General features: G+C 35.5%; 1 protein-coding gene across 1 annotated transcript in view; it reads left to right on the top strand.

Moving 5' to 3' along the window:
• Positions 1-15409, top strand: part of LOC127961619 (pleckstrin homology domain-containing family O member 2) — an 18361-nt gene extending 2952 nt beyond the window's left edge. Inside the window, exons 2-6 of the mRNA XM_052560828.1 lie at positions 3798-3947; positions 6062-6184; positions 8855-8959; positions 9204-9302; positions 10038-15409. Of these exons, the coding sequence (XP_052416788.1) occupies positions 3798-3947; positions 6062-6184; positions 8855-8959; positions 9204-9302; positions 10038-11606 (2046 nt within the window). The 3' untranslated portion in view covers positions 11607-15409. The remainder of the gene's footprint in view (positions 1-3797; positions 3948-6061; positions 6185-8854; positions 8960-9203; positions 9303-10037) is intronic.
• The last annotated feature ends 2861 nt before the right edge of the window (positions 15410-18270 follow it).

Below are 18270 nucleotides of genomic sequence, written 5' to 3'. Positions count from 1 at the left end.
TAATTGCACTCAAATAATTACATAAACTCAAATAATTGCATAACAGCATAAAAATGAATGAGCAGACATATTTGTAGCATTTGTAACTCGGTCCGTCCAAAAATAATACACTGCCATTCATATGTTTTGATATAGCAAGAAATGCTAAAAAAAGTGTTGTATATTGCATTTAATAAGATTTCATAATGATACAAAAAAAAAAAAACATTAAGGAAAGAAGTATCTCAGTTTCCACAAAAACTATATTAAGCAGTATAATTGTTTTCAACATTAATAATAATCAGAAATATTTCTCGAGCAGCAAATCAGCATATTGGAAATATTTCTGAGGATCATGTGACACTGGAGTAACGATGCTGAAAATTAAATTTTACAATATAGTCAAATCGAAAGCAATTATTTGAAATTGCAGTAATATTTCTAAATATTACTGTACTCTGATCAAATAAATGCAGCCTTGGCGAGCATAAGAGACATTAAAACATTATTTTTCAAACAAACATTAAAAGTTTTACTTTTTAATTGGTAGTGTATGTGATATTTATTTTTCAGCCAGAAAACACATTTTTTATGGATAGTTTATTTGCTGCTTTAGAAATGTTTGCATGCATGGGACATTCAGTGGATGGACTGTGGGTGGTCTTTCTGTCCGCATGCTGTCTGAAGCTGAGAGCCACTCGTTGCTTGCTGTCTTGCTCAGGGTTGCAGTGGTCAAAGCTCATGGATGTTTCCTTGAAGCGCTCAAACCACCAGCTTTTACGTTCTGGCCGTGAGTTTACGCCACACTATCCTCCCACCATGCAAATGCACTTGCGCATTCCAATTGATTCTTTCTTTGTTGGGAGTGACCTGGTTTCACATTGACAATTGTCCTTTCTCTATCCTTCTTTGTTAACTCTGGCGGTATGGAGGACTAGTGTAGCAAGAAAACGTAGTTCCTGTAAATTCTCTAATGTTGGTTACTATTTCCTCTTTTATACTTCTCTGCTTGGTATTCATGCTTTACACTTCCCTGATTGAGATTTAGCAAATATACTACAAAATATACTGCAACATTTGTTTTAAGAGACAGGATTCCATTCGTTTTGAGTGAACAGCAGTGTGAGTCTTTGAAAAAACGAGTCGCTCTGGTCTGGGCTGCAGTGAGGTCTTGGGAAGAAATGCAGAGATGATTCATATTTAGATGTGTGGTGAGTCGACATTGGCCAGGTCAGGGCTCTGATATCTGACCCAGATAGAGCTGTGCGCAGGCATGGCCTTTTGTATGTATATGAGACACATGATACCTCACTCAACAAACAACCAAACAATCATGCAGAGTTATGTGGAGTTTTTGCACGGATCTTCTACCATATTCAGCATTAGAACCCATTTTTAAAAAGTAACTTATTGTTGAACATTTCATTATTATTTTTTCCTTTACTATTTTTACTTTTATAGTATTAAATAAATATATTATATATATTTTTAGTATGAATAATTATATAATTTTTGTCTAATGTAAACGGTATATAATAATAATGCTACTACTAATAATACTTATTTGTATTATACGGTTTAAGTCTAGTGTTTTAATATTAATATTACATTATGTATTATAGATTGTTTTGTATATTACAATCTTTGTCTTGTGTTGAGTGCATTTAGAAACAATGATATATACAATTAACAATAATAATAATTGTATTATTATTATTATGTAAACTGCCTTGCAAAGTTTGAAGGAGCTTATATTTTATTATTATTTATAGTAATATATATTATTATTAGTAATAATTACTTCTGTTACCACAAATGATAATAATAATTAATATTTAATATTATATATTATATGTTATATATTGTTTTTATGTATTTGTCTCATGTAAACTGCCTTTAAAAACAATAATATATACAATTAACATTATTATTATTTATGTCTTATGTCAACTGCCTTGGAAACTTTAATGGAGCGTAATAAAAAATATTATTAATAATAATATTATTATTTATAATAAATACTAATGTTGCTACTACTACTACTAATAATGATAATAATAACAAAAATATTATTGTTACTTTAATATAATATATTACATATTGTTTTTATGCCTGTAGCGCAATTGGTAGAGCATTGCCTTATCAAGCGCAAGGTTGGGGGTTCGATTCCCCGGGAACACATGATACCTAAAAGTTGATAGCCTGAATGCACTGTAAGTCGCTTTGGATAAATTGCATACATTTAATTTAATTTAAATTTATATTATTATTATTATTATTATTATTCACTTCTTTTGAACATTTTTGTATGCTTTCCTAGATTGTCTGATCCAGTTTTTGTGAAAATTATTTATTATCTTTTTTTTTTTAATTAGAATTTTGTATACAAGTAACAAAAGAAAAAACAGGTTTACAAAAAACAGGAAGGTTTTCTGATCATCGCAATGATGTTGCTAGGGTATGAGTGCTTTTCAGTGCATTTCTGCAATGTTTCTAGGCCTGTTACAATGTGGATGATTTTAAGTCCAAGTCAGAAAAAGGGCCGCAAACCCAAAGATATTCTGCTCCCAAGATAGTTCATCCATTAATGCATTTTTTGGCTCATTTTGTCAACCACCAAAAGCCAATCATATCTCATTCGTGATGTAGGTGTAAACGACCTGAGCAAACCCCAAACCCTAGTATGAGCAACAGAAACACTGTTGCATGCCTCAGCAGACACCAATGAAACGTCTCGCTTCTTAAATTATCTCATCTAATACTGCAAGTTCCTGTTAGATCAGCCCGAGCTTAGCGTATGTTTTGGTCTATTTCCTGTTTTATCTTTATGCTCTGTCTCACTCTCTCGTTTGTAGGTCCAAATTGGCTCCACAGGTGTTCTTTCACATTATAGATTTTTCCGTCCCACCCAAAGTCTCTCTCCAGCGAGTGTGTTGCGTTGTGTTGTGATGTGCCGTGCATTCTGCTCCAATTTACACACAAACAGAAGGAGAAAAACAAAGAGCGGCCTCAGGCTCCGTCCCCCTCCCTCAGCACAGACGCTGCGAGGGTACGGGTGACCTGGTGGTTTCCCGGACAGGGCAGTGTGAGAAAGTCATGGCACAGTGCTGCTCCTATTATTCTGCAGGTTTTCCTCTGTCTGACAGCTGCACCTTCTTTAGTGCACGCTGCTCTTTCCATAGGCCCAGTGCAGTGAAAGTAGAAAAACAGCTCGATGACCCTCTAAAGAGACATCCTGAGGGATTTCCTCACACATACTCCTATTGAAAAATCCTGGGATTTCTAAACACAGCTGCATTTTCTTTTTTAATTTAATAATAATCTCAAAGCTTAAAAAAAAAAAAAATTACACACACACACACACACACACACACACACACACACACACACACACACACACACACACACATGTGTATATATATATATGTGAGTATGTGTGTGTGTGTGTGTGTGTGTGTGTGTTACGCCTTAAATTATGAACAAAAATTATTATAGTAATTTTTTCCTTAGCAAATGCCAGTAATTACATGCTGAATAATAAATACAGATAAGATCCCCAAAAGTCATGAGAAGGCTGTAAGAAATGAAATGGAGCAGATGTGGAAATAAGGCGTCATCTGTCCTTCCTATTAAATTTAAAAAGGTGTTAAAGGTCGCATGAAACCCATATGCCGGCCAAAAAAAGATTATCTAGCCGCTACATTCATCCTCCCCTTGAAGGAATGCTCTCCCTGGACTCAGAGCTCAATGCATGCCAAGTTAAACTGAAATTTTGGTTCACTAAGAAATGCTGATTTCCTCCTTCCTTTCCAAAACAGGGTGTGAAAGAGGAGCCAGCCAAGCCCAAAGAGGTGACGAGTGCTGAGAAAGCTGGCTGGTTGAAGAAGTCTTCAGGGAAGTTCTTGAGCAGCTACAAGGACCGATACATTCAGCTGGAACGAACAGTGATTGCGGTCTATGAGAATGAGGTAAGTCTGCTCAATCATGATTAACCGTAGATATGAAGTCAACATGAATCCGACACACTGTACTTTCAGAATTACATTGATTTCTGAGAAAATATGTTATTGCACAAGAAAAAATGTTGGTTGGGGCATGATTGTATATCCATGTATGGGAGTGATTTGGATTGTAAAGTGGTCCTTTTATCAATAGCTATTTGGCTGTTGTTGTTAAACACTTGCTTAACCGTTGTGTGTAGCCTCCGTGTTTCAACAACAACAAAAAAAACATTATGGAAAATTACAGCAACAGTGTGAGTGTGAATTTAAAAAAAACTTGTTTGTACTCCGCACACATTTTCTTGAAAACTAGTTTTGTTTTGGGATGAATGTTATTTTTATTATTTATTTTTTTTATTATATATATATATATATATATATATATATATATATATATATATATATATATATATATATATATATATATATATATATATATATATATATATATATATATATATATATATATATATATATATATATATATATATATATATATATATATATATATAAAATATATATATACACATTTTTTTTTTTTTTTTTTTTTTTTTCCCCCCCATTCTATTTTGGGAAGTCGTGGCCTAATGGTTAGAGAGTTGGACTCACAATCAAAAGGTTGTGAGTTCGAGTCTTGGGTCGGCAGGAATAGTAGGTGGGGGTAGTGCATGAACAGATCTCTCTCCACCTTCAATAACATGACTTAGGTGTCCTTGAGCCAGGCATCGAACACCCAACTGCTCCCCGGGCGCCGCATGATAAATGGCTGCCCACTGCTCCGGGTGTGTGTTCACAGACTGTGTGTGTGTGTGTTCACTGCTCTGTGTGTGTGCACTTTGGATGGGTTAAATGCAGAGCCCGAATTCTGAGTATGGGTCACCATACTTGGCTGAATGTCACGTCACTTTCAAAGCAGAACGTATTTAAATTAAGGCAGAGGCTTAGTGAAAATATAATTTTTTTTGCAATAGATGCTATTAACACTTAAGTGCAAATAGCATTTTTTGCAAATATTTTGCATATTTTACTTATTGCAAATAGTGGCAATTATCTGCAACTAAGTATTGTAGTACATTGTAAAACCGTATGCAATATTAACTTATTGAGTGTAAATCTTAATTCAAATTAATAAATGGATGCCACCTTATTGGGACAATAAAGCCCTCCCTAAACCAATCCTAACGCTACCTGTTACTTTATTTTCAACTCTTTGATTATATTCTTCATTTTCATTGAAAATAAATGCTTTTCTGATGTGATTTGAAATTAGAAAAGGGTGGATTCGAACCCAGGTCAATCGCGTCTAAATGAACATATCAAACATTTTACCATCTGCACCACTGGGGCTAATGACTTTTGGATGTCTTTTGCAGTGATGACTAGCCAAATCACACATGGGTGGGTGAGGTTCGTGTAAAAAGCTTCAGCCAACGAGACAGGCTGAATATATTTAGAATTAGTTTTTATATTTTATTTTTTAAATAATTTTAATTAAATTTTTATGCATTTTATGTGCTTTTGTAAAATTTTATTAGTTTTTTTTTATTTTTAATTTATTTATTTTTTTCATTGTCACTGCTTAAAATGATTTCATTTAGGTGCACAGTCAAAATTCCTAATTTTCAATAAGTTTGTTTTCCATCCAATGTTTATGCTACATTTTATTCCAGATTTATTTCAGTTAACAACAGCGCTTTTAACAGTGTCAGTTAAATTTTATTTAACGATAATAACTTTGCATCTGAGATGAAGATAATAGCAATAAATGAAAATTCGGTCTTTTTAAATCTAAATGACTCTTCTTCATCTGTATAACATAATCTCAACAATTTGCAATGTAGTGCAGAAGTCCGTGAATATTTCAGTGCTTATGTAGTATGAACGTTCTGCTAACTTTATTATTTTGGTTTCCATGGAAGAAAGAAAGCCATACAGGTGTGAAACAATATGAGAGAGTGTAAATGATGACATGATTTTCATATCTGGGTAAACCTTCTCTTTAAATAAAACATAACTAAACTCCACTTAACAACCTCTGGTTTATTATTTTACAAATAAGAAAATTTTCCCCTGTCGTGCAGGAATTGACAACATGCCTGGAGAAACTGGACTTGGACAACTACCACACTTGCCACGAGTTAAAGAGTCCTTTCAAGAAGAAACACAGACTGGTACTAATACGAAGCCCCAAGTGTGGTAACAAGGTAATAATTAACATTTCAGTGTTGTACCCCGTCAAATATATCAGTCTACCATTCCCTTTGTGTGTGATATAAAGAGTGGCTCACATTAGGATGACAATGCAATGCACAGTCGTCGATGGCTGGCTTGTAGTCGTGATGTCAGTAGTTCAATATGGCATGCACTAGAGGCACACTAGCTCATTGTACTGAGTCTAATGAATCAGACACATATCTGAACAGACACATGACCAATGATGAGCCAGTTACTCCTGCCTCATGCTCTGTGACACTTCACTGCTTTCAATGTTGCTTTAAATTATGGCAGAACGTGTGTGTGTGTGTGCGTGCGAAAGGTCGCCTGTTGCATGAGTGGTGTTTTGCCTTTATGCCTGGTGTCAAATATTGCAACACTTGTATAAAATTTGAGATAAACATGATAAACATCTTGTAAATGTCTTCACCCAGGGTTATTTTTCACATTGTTCAAACTTTATCATGGGTTGGTAATTCATGATATAAACCTTTGGCATTGTACTTCAGTCTAGGTTTAACAACCCAGGTTTAAAAATGCTGCTGACTTTTTTGCCTTTAATCAAGGTTAAAAAGATGTTGACACAGTCATAATGTGAAACGCAAAACAACCTTTAGCTAGGTATCATTTCCTGTCCTAGTGTTTATATATTCAAAAATGCAGAGGCAAGATTTTCTGTATAACTACGCAAATGCTTGTGGTATATCAAAACAGCCACAAACCATTTTTTACACTTTCTAGTGAAAAGTGGATTTTCCTCTGTAGACCATATGTACAGTGTCAAACTATAGTCACTGATGAATAAGGATGTTTGAGACGATAAAAGGAAAACATAAAAAAAAAAAAAAAATTATCTTTGTTTTAATACTGGTTGTTGATTTTTTTTTAAAGAATGTTTTGAATTGATGACTCTAAAAATTACAAGTAAAATAAGAAAAAATATTATTTTATTTAAGTGTTTATATTATATACTATTATATTACTATTAATATATTTGTATCAGCTTTTATTTTTCTATTTTAATATATAGGTATCTGTTGTCAAATATCAAGCATTTTTGAATCTTGAATTAAAATGTTGTGCATTTTCTAGTTGTTATCCATCTGAGATCTGACAACCACAAGCACTCTCATCACCACAATGTCATAATGATATTTTTTATGGATTACTGACCTTGACACACAGGCAGGAGTATAATAAGAATGATTTATAACTTGTATTTTTAAATAAATAATGATTGTTTTTATTTCCATCTTTTAATGGCAGTTCCAGATGGTTTCACCAACATATAATCTTTGATGTTAAGCTCCACAGAAATGCATTTTAGTTCAAAAAATTGAAAGCATATTAATAATAGAAGAGGTGTATTGAAGTCATTGTCTGTATGAACTGCATTTTTAATGTATGTTTGAAATTAATAGACACGTTATAAAGTGCCTCATGTCATTGACCCAGATACAGTTTTAAGGGCATTGCACTTTTAGAAAATGTACAAGCATTCAGTGTCTTGTTCTGGGGTTAAATATTTTTGAGATTAGCTTCACTTTAAGCTTGTAAACTGTTGGATTGTTTTACCCGTCAAACCCTTGTTTCCTGACGCATTACAGTTGATGGTAAATGATGACTACATCCTGAGGAGTGTGTGTGTGTGTGTGTGTGTGTGCTATATTGCACATGATATGTCATAACTTTTGGTCACACACACACACACACATGCACACACACACATATTGTGTCATACTGCTCCATGAGCTAATATCTATTACAACCTAATTTATTCTTTACTTGGGAAGTATAGTTCCTTTGAATAGTCTGTATATATTTATTGTTTACTGTACATTATAACACTGAATCTAGAGTCTTGGAGGTGGGGAGAGGACTTGAGAAATGCGGAAGATACCTAACAGGCGAAATATGCATTATTACTAACAGATGACGAGAGCAAAGCGTTGGCGAACTGCAAAGAGCTCAGCAGATGTCAAGAGACTTCTCTAGAGGAGAAAATGTGTGTATATGTGTGTGTGAAGATCAGCCAGACCAGCATGTCACTTTTTCCTCTCCTGAATACTGTGACCAGCCAGCTGTATGAGTCAGACAACACTGCCTAGTGTTTTATTTTATAGCTAAACCCCACATATTCTAGTTCTTGAAAAGAGTTTAAAGATTAAAGAGATTCCAAACTCTCCTGTTTCACAAATATTTTAGACGCACCCTACTCTAAGAACATATCTTTCCTTTTTTCTTTTTCTTTTTTAGGGGGAAGTGCACTTCGGAGACTCATGCGGAGTCTAGCAATATACAGGATGCTAGACACACTTTATATAAACCTAACTGAACAATGGGACATCATACAGACATACACTTTGTATTTTCCGGTTTCATTTTAATGAAGTTTCAAAACTGAAACTGGATCTTTAATGAACTCTTTATACTGCACTGAATGTTATTGTTAAAATGTGGTCTAAAGGGTAATGTTTGTGATCCAACATAATACTAGATGCTTGATCCAGCTCGGGTTAATTCCTAATTTTATTTCGTACAGAAAAGCAAACTAGGATTAGCATGTGCATCTGAATCTGTCATTTTTTTCAGTGTTTTATTCATGTTTATTCATGGTATACTAGTTTCTATGACTTCATATAAATTTATGTTCATTTTAGGTCCAAGATGTCAAACTTCAGGCACAAACTCCTGAAGAGAAAGAAGCCTGGATCAAGGCACTCAGTGAAGGAATCGACAAGGCAAAGAACAAAATTTTTGATGAGGTACTGTTTATTGTTCACCTGTAAAAATTTACTGTGATTTTTATTTTTTTAAGACACACGTGCACAAATAGCACCATGACTGAAAATAAAAATATTTACAATAGCCATAAATGAATTTAAAATTATGATGATGAACATAGCATTTATTATTCCTTTCTCTGTGATCTTCCTGAATAAATATGGTGTTGCATGAATGAACATAGATATAGTTAAATATTCTTATTTTTTATGCTTGAATTATCAGGTAAAAGTTGATGAAAGCTGCTCTTTAGATCATGTCACTCGGAACCGACCGAAGGGGAACCGTGGAAGAAGGCCGCCAACAAGGATACACATGAAGGAGGTATGATATAATAATTTCACACGTACAAAAAGTACTTTATCATTCCTGTTAAAGAAACAGACAATCTCTGACTAAAGCTGATGTTAAAATTCTATTCTTATTGTGTCAAAAAAATAAAATAACAAACTGAAATATAAATAAGTGAATTTAGCCATCCCAACTTTATAATGTAAAGTATGGAAATGGATATAAATTTTTTTATTTGACAAATTTTTCATTTAAGAGTAGCATGAAATCATTAGTGTTTTAAATGAGTGTTCGATGATAGAAAAGGTAATAAAGAAAATATTAAATATGCAGTATTGAGAGTAAGTTTTTGTAACAGGTCTATCATGATCATTTATTTGATCAAAAATGTAGTAAAACAGTAACATTGTGAAATATTATCATAATATAAATAATCTCTTTTCTGATTTAATACCTTTACATTTTTTTCTGTAATGCATACCTGAATTTTCAGCATCATTACTCCAGTTTTCAATGTCAAATCACATAACATTTATTATCAATGTTGAAAAGAGTTGTGATGTTTAATTTGTTGAAAAGGTGATCATTTGTATATAAATATTTGATGAATAAAAGTCCAAACAAACAGCATTTATTAGAAATAAAATCCTTTTTACCAATGTAAAAGTCTTTGCTTTCACTTTTGATCAAATTGATACTAACATTAAATCACTGAAAACAACGAGCCAGAAATATTCTCTAAATGTAATATACGGCCTATTGTTGCAGGTTGCAAATGTTTCAAGTGACGGAATATTAAGATTGGACCTTGATGGAGAAGTTATCGTGCTGAATGGAACACAAGGCATGAACCCGGCAAAGGATAAACAAACCGAAACTTCTAAACCATCTGAGGTGATGAACAACATCCCAGAGGAGGACACTGATGAGGATTCCACATCCCAAAAGAAAGTTATAAAGCCGCCCATGCCGCCATCAAAAGACAACAAACCAATTGAAACTCATAAAGAGGATGAGCCCAAAAATGAGGAACCTGCAGCTCAAAAGAAGACAATGCCACCGATGCCTCCATCAAAAGAGTTGAAGCCTTGCATCTCCGTTGAAGGGACTGCTGTTGAGAAGAATACCTTGGATAGTAAAGTGGAGGATTCTTCCGAACCAACCCCTTCCACCAAGAGCATCCAGCCCCCTACTCCTCCTTCCAAAAATATGAAGCCTACCCAACCAGTAACACCAGCCACAATCACAATAGAGGAAAACGAGAAAAATAAGGTGGTTGACGGAGAAGGTACCAAGGCAGACGGAGCATCAAATGAGAAAGAAGACCTGGATAAGTTAGAAGTAGAGACCTTTGTTCTCTCCACAAAGGTCATGAAACCACAAGTGGTGATGTGGGATTCACCCATTAAACCATCAAAAGAACCGAGTGCTGAGCAAGAAGTGCAAAACTCAAAGAAAACCTCTGATACCATTGGAGAAGTGGCAACCTCACAAGAACATCCCCAACTTAATCTTACTCCACTTTCAACCCCTGAATCTGTAAAAAAGAGCCCCGGGCCCCCTGCTCCACCCAAGAAGAACACAATTAAGTCACCTGCCAAGAAAGAGGACACTTCCACACAAAGTGACCCAATGGTCATCACCACTTCATCTTCTAAAACAGTTGACGTTAAATTGACGATTCCCGAACCCAAAACTGAGCCAGCTGGTGATGTGTCAAGTGAAGATATGGAGGAGAAGTCTTTAGACAGTGGCCAGCACTCAGGAGACGAGTCTGAGACTGGTGACCAAGTCACGCCATCTTCCACAAAGCTCAAAGGAAGCTCCCAGGGACTAGATTTGGAAACCAGCGAGGATGATCTAGAACCATCCAACAGCAAAGCTGAGAGTTTGGAGGAGCCGTCGCTAGAAACCCCGTCCACCACCTCAAAGACCTCAGTTCTCAGTGCACATCCAATCCCAAGCCAATGTGCCAACACGTCCCTGGACCTCACCATGCCTCTCAAGCTTTCCTCCAATGCTCGCTCCGCATCCCTAGGCGACCTCCTTGTGGAGAATGCAGAGAAGATGGAAAGCAATGGAAGGATGTTACCAATTAAACCAGATGGAAGTGAAGTAATGGACTTGCAAAGCAAAGTGTCTTCTGAGATCAAAGAGACTGGAGAGCTACTGAACGCAATCGTGACTGCACAGAGTGGTGAGACTGAAATGAAGGGGGACTCGAGTCCACAATTCTTGCTCTCTGCTGCAATGGAGAAGCTCAGGAAAGCTGACCAGTTCTTGAAGGAAGCCACAAATCTTAAAGATCTTAATAAAAAAAATAGATTAAGCTTGTAATGGTAAGTGTTGGTGGAAGGAACCTGTAGGGATTATCTACAGTATGCTGAAAATGCAGTTTCACAGTTTGCAAATGATCAAATACAATTCTTATACCCAACCATTTTCAAATCTCTGAGCGACTTTTTAAACCCTGCATGGCTAAGATGCCTTAAGGCACGGGTATACTGCTTTCCACGTTCCACTTCGTCTTGTCCACACAGCTATAAAGTATACTCAACAGCGGATGATTTGAACACATGCGCAGTGCCACCTATGGGCTCATTCTGTCTCAGCATTTACATGCCCACACTGTTGTATAGGGACAAAAAAATTGGTGTGCACAGGTGCCCACGGACACTTCTGATGACTAAAATTGTGTCACGTGGACAGTCTTGCAGAACGTGGATGGCCAAAGTATACTTTAGGCTTTAAGGTTTTACTAATGTAGCTGTATAGCGTCTGCAGCAGGGTTCCTCAAATCTGGCCCTTGAGGGCCACTGCCTTGCAGAGTTTGGTTCAAACCTTGATCAAGTGATTCTGAAGATCTCAACGAGCTTGTGTGTTTAATTGACCCTTGACAGGCAATCTGACCAATCATGACGGCGAATCTGCCATTCTTGTCTGACAAACAAACCAGTCAGGATAGTCGATTAACGTCTGCGAATTTAGTTTTTTTTTTTTTTAATTGAGTGCACTGACATCTTTACATGGTTGAAACAAAATGCCTTCTGATGTTCATTCATGTTTATTTCTATTAAGAATAGAAGAGATGCCGCTTTAACTGAGGCGTTACAGCGATCTGTCACGACACATTAAAATGCCACACAATGGTATTGTTTAAATTCCTTTAAAAAAGACAGAATTTTAAAGCTGAGACTTTGTTTTATACCCAAAGTAACCTGCTCCGTCTTGTCTGCCATGTTGTCAGTTTCCGCTTTGCTCCACAATGTCCTCCTGAAGTTCTTATTTAGGTGGTTTTAGGTGTGTTTGATCAGGGTTGAAACTGAAATTTCCATGAAGAAAGATCTCAAGGAACAGGACTGGGCAACCCTGCTTTAGAATCAGGTGCCTTGTCCTAACACCCACACTTGCGGTCTTGGCCACTTTAGAGCATGTGTACACGACAGGAACTAAGTGCGCAAGTCCAGATCTTAACAGCGCTAAAGTGCAGTGCTTTTAACACACACTAAATCCACACTATCTCGAATACTGCTCCAGTGCAGTATTCGAGACTTAGTGTATCCCATCATGCATCATGCTGTGGAAATAAATCGCAAGACTTCTTGCAGAGATTGCGATTAAAGTGTGTCCTATAAGGTAATGAAAAGTTATACACGCACTTGTGGTCTTCATCCTCACTTGAACACTTGGACAAAATACAGGAAATATATTATGTCATATAAGTAGTCAAGTGATCAAGTGCAAAGACCGCAAGTTTGGCTACTTTGGCAACGCAAGGGGTTTCTCAAAAAGCCCTAATCAAACACACCTGAACAGTCTGATCATGTTCTTTAGGATTACTAGACATTACAGGCAGGTGAGTATGATCAAGGTTGGAGCTAAACTCTGCAAGAAAGTGGACCTTGAGGAGCCCTGCTCTAGATGATGACACTGTACGCCTGCGTGTAGTTGGTAGGAAGACCACCCATTTTCTCTCCAAACTGAGATAAGTTTGTACATGCTATGTTTTATTTTGTTGAGTAACATGCAAAATTTGCTAGCCAGTTAATATACCCGCTGTTATGTCATGTAATGTGGTTTTAGCTTAATGTGTTTCTTATTCCATAGGTTTAATTATATATGCCACTTTCTTAGTTAGATTAAACCCCCATAAATTACATCTGCACATAACCACTTTTTGGATAAGTTAACGTTTTACACTTTTAGCACATTTGTTAAAGGGGGAAATGTTGTATGTTGAATTTTTGCACTGCAACTTCTGTGTAGAAAGAAGGGGTTGAAAATTATGAGTTGAGTGACATCACACACGTACACAATCTCTAGGAAGTAGCTACCAAGCAGATAGATACCAGAGTTCTTTTAAAATATGTTTTTCTCACCAATTTTCCAAAGCCATTTTGCTAACTTCGGCCAAACTGAATTGGACCACTGGCTCCTTAAACCACACAATCTCTTTTCAAAACTCTGGCCCTTCAAAGCCATCTTAGCCGACCTGAACATGCAAGATAATTCACAGGGAGATTTTCCTGTTTGGCCCCCATTCAATATCTTTAAAGACACCTTTTACAGTAATATATTTCAGGTAAAATAGAAATAAAAAACATTTAATTAAAGCACCTTAAACTTCTAATATATGAAGGTTAATGAATACAGTTAACTAAATATGTAACATATGAATAGCATACCGATACCGTGTCTGTTGTATAAAGTGCAGTTAAGAGTTTAAAGTCAGTCTTTAGTTTTGTGCTAGCATTCAGGTCTGAATAATTAATGACTACCTAATCTGAAAAATATCCACAGTTTAGATTTTCATAAATGCACTACCGTTCAAACATTTGGGTTTTGTACGTTTTTTTTAGTAGTTTTTTTTTTAAAGAAGTCTCTTATGCTCACCAAGGCTGCATTTATTATCAAAATACAGTAAAAACAGTAATACTGTGAAATTGTATTATTAGAAAAAAAAGAATGAATTTTAAAAGTTGGATTCATAACTGTTTTTTGATCTTATCAAATCACTGTTTGAAACCGTGCAGCTTAATTTTTTTTTGTTGTTGAAACCATAATACATTTTATTTTCAGGATCCTTTGATGAATAGAAAGTTTAAAATAACTTTGAAATCTAAATGTCTTTACTGTCACTTTTGATCAATTTAATGCATCCTTGCTGAATGAAAGTATTAATTTCTTTAAATAAATCAAAACCTTTGAACAGTAGTTGAGTAACTTAGTTTGAACTGTGTTGAAGCTACTTCACCCAGTCGCCTTTAATTTTCTGCCATTCTCGTCTGAAAGTGTTCGCACACTGCAAAGAGCCACATAATCATGCAAAGAGTAGTTAATAGACTGTTTCTTGTGTTCTTTGCCATACTGATGCGGTGGGCACAGCGGTTCCCTATTCACACAGTCTATTAATAATCTACTGATGCGAGTTTCATGCTGCACTACCTTTAGTTCCCTTACGCAGTGAGAACTGGTTAGCGAAGGCTATTATGGGTAAAGGTTAATGAGTCTGCAAAACCCAACTGTGTAGAGGGTAACATCAAGGTAGTTTTACTTCAATGCATTCTAGACCTAACAGAATCAAGAATATTCCCTTGATGAAAAGTAGTTTTGTGGTACCTTTTTTATTATTATTTTTAAAAGATATGATCTTACATGTGAATAGTCCTTGATATAAAGTACATAGTCTTTGATAATGAGATTAATTTTAGCTCTTTGTCCTTTGCGCAGTACATTTAGTGTTTAATTTCCTAATTTCCCTCTGAAGTTTAGATTTGTATCATCGCTCATATTTTAGATTTTGAACTATAGCTCAGTGAATATTTGAACATTATGCTGTAAATAACATGGCCACCAGGGAAATGCTTAATATTTAAGTTATTAATGTTCTGACATTCATGTGTATTATCGGTCTAAAACAAAGCTAAAGAACAAAATTTAGAATGACTGTTTACTGTTAAATGTTTACTGTTGAAGTTTGAAGAGGCTGATGATTTTATTACAGTATCTATGTGTTAATTGCATTTACTAACTGGACTAATTTGTTTTCTTTATCTAAATGCATATTAAATGTGCAAAAATGGGAAATAATTGCTTTGCAAAACATGTCTTAATAAAGACAATGTGTCTTATTTACTCTTGCCAGGCTCTTTGTGACTCTGTCCATTTTTTATATGAAACATATGCCGATTAAAAACATTTCTTCTGAAGTTTTATATATATATATATATATATATATATACACACACACACACACACACATACATACACACACACACGTCTGGTCAGCTATCCTTGTGGGGACTCTCCATAGGCCTAATGGTTTTTATACTGTACAGACCGTATTTTCTATCACCCTACACCAACCCTACACCTAACCCTAACCCTCACAGGAAACTTTCTGCATTTTTAGATTTTCAAGAAACTTCATTCTGTGTAATTTTGTAGCTTATTTACCCATGGGACCTCAGTTTAGGTCCCCACGGTGACACGAGTCCCCATGAGTCTGTGTGTATTCAGTCCCCACCAGAATAGAAAAACAAGTACACACACACACACACACACACACACACATGTGTGTGTGTGTATATATATATATATATATACACACATGTGTGTGTGTGTGTGTATATATATATATATATATATATATAGGCCTATATTATTATTATTTTTATTTTATTTTTCTCTAAATTGTTATGATGACCAAATTTCCCCAAGTATGTACTGTATAGCAATAGCAGTATTTTTAACCTTGTGGGAAAATGTTTTGTTCCCCATGAGAAAAAGAGTATAAATCGTACTAAATGAATTGTTTTGAAAATGTGGAAAGTTTAGTGTGTGTGTGTGTGTGTGTGTGTGTGTGTGTGTGTGTTTGGACACAGGCAGGAGGTACGATTGGTTTCAAGTCAGAAGAATCGGTTCTGCTTCATGCATTAATAGTAAAATGTGGAACTTCTCATGGTAATATGTTGACCAATATGATTCCGCTCTTCAACATCTTTTTGGTAAACCATTTTGTTACTTCTCCTCTTCATTTATCCCTCTTATTTATAACGTACAGTCATTTTGTACCGTAAATATTCCAGTTATTCAGGCTGTACAAAAACAACCCCGCTTCATAATGCAGACAGGTGTTTTTTATCATATTATTTTAATGTATCTTCGTTATCATAAATGAAAAAAACAATGTTTACTACACTTTATTGTTCTAGTTATTTGCTTGTTATGGTTAACGAAGCAGAAGTCTCGCACATTCAATGTAAATATCTTAGTTCCTCATTGCAAAATAAGGTTGATAGAAGTCATCTGTATTTGTCATTTCCTATCAAAATAGTTAGTAGATAACAGGCCTCGGTTTCACCTGTTTCCCTCTGCTGGTATGATGGGAGTTGCTTTTAGGAACCATGTCTGTTTTGTTTCCCTAGTAACAGTATTGGCACACTGCAAAGTAAACATACTGAGACTGTATATGATCACATACCTTTCTTATTATTTATACTGTATGCAGTATATATGTATTATGCACATTATGCGAATTTTCAGTAAGGATGTGACTAGAATATTTTCCACTAGCCTATATAATGTACAAGCACACTGCAGAGAATGCTGTATCCCACAATGCAAAGTGCAGAGTGATCTTTAATTTCCACAGTGATGAAAAACTAGAAGAGCAGAGACCTGGCCTGTGTCCCAATGTAAATACTATCATCTTTAAATTCTATGTAATATCAATCCTATTCAATATTATTTAGGGCAGAGAGGGTGGATTGCATGCACACTGGGATGCAGGGTTGATGTCGCTTTCATTTGCACCAAAGCAGGTGAACATCACTTATGCTTTTTACCTGGACAGACCAATATCCCTTATGTTTTATTGATTTGATCTTACACAGTGATTAAGTATTCCCTGAATTTTCTTAGCAATATATACAGAGTGCATATATAATGTGCGTGTGTCTGTTAGTGGCCCAGCATGAGAAAATGGACGTGTGGTGTGAGATCATGAGAACAGTGTCAGTTGCATGATTCTCATGCTGAATGTGTGAAATATACAGCCCTCTTAAATGAAGTGTGACTTAACATGAGACTATTTAATCAGACGGTCAAGAGTTACGATTTTGTTGTATGATTAAAAATGAAAACAATAAGCATTGTTTTTAAGATTATTACTGCATGCAGACAACAGTGCTACTGTTTAAAATGTTACATTTATGTGCATTCTTTAGTTTGTAGTATTTTTATGTAGTGTTGGACAATGTTGTATTAAATAAAGTGTTGTTTACATGGCCTGGCTGTGCTGTTAATCTATAGCTGGATTTTCTGATGAACACTTTTTAAAACCTGTTAATCATGCCATACAGCCTATTTGTAGTTCAAGGCATAGTTTGCCCCCAAATTAAAATGAGCTAAATTTACTTGCCCTCAGGCCTCCCAAGATGTAGATGAGTTTGTCTCTTCATCAGAAAAGATTTTGAGAAGTGTTGCATTGGCTTACTTGCTCACCAATGGTTCCTCTGCAGTGAATGGGTGTTGTCAGAATGAAAGCCCAAATAGCTGATAAAAGCATCACAATAATCCACACCACTTGTCGCTTCTCGAGATTTTGGATTATAGTGATTTTTTTCCCTTAAACTATTACTTTAAGCCTTTTCCTTGAATTGCCAAACAAAAATTAATAATTGCACTTGGCCTTGTCCACAGTGTTTTTTTTTTTTTCTGACATGGATATTGGATTGCTTCTCTATCCAGCGTGCATTGCTTAGATTCGGAATGTTTTATGCAACTATGCGAACACAAATCAACTCAATTTGTGACTCACAAACTTTAAATGGCATATTAGCCTCAGCAGCTGTGCATGGAAAAATGAAATTGGCCTGAAATAAGTGTTGAAAGTGAAGCTGGGGAGAAACCTGTCATCGTGACAGTAAAAGCAGTCTGTGAGTCTACAGCTCTCCCTAGTGGAGGTTCCTTATAATATCACAGCTTTCTTTGTTCAAAC

The sequence above is a fragment of the Carassius gibelio genome, chromosome B7 (assembly GCF_023724105.1).
Source record: "Carassius gibelio isolate Cgi1373 ecotype wild population from Czech Republic chromosome B7, carGib1.2-hapl.c, whole genome shotgun sequence".
Lineage (NCBI taxonomy): Eukaryota > Metazoa > Chordata > Actinopteri > Cypriniformes > Cyprinidae > Carassius > Carassius gibelio.
This window is presented reverse-complemented; position numbering and strand designations above follow the sequence as displayed.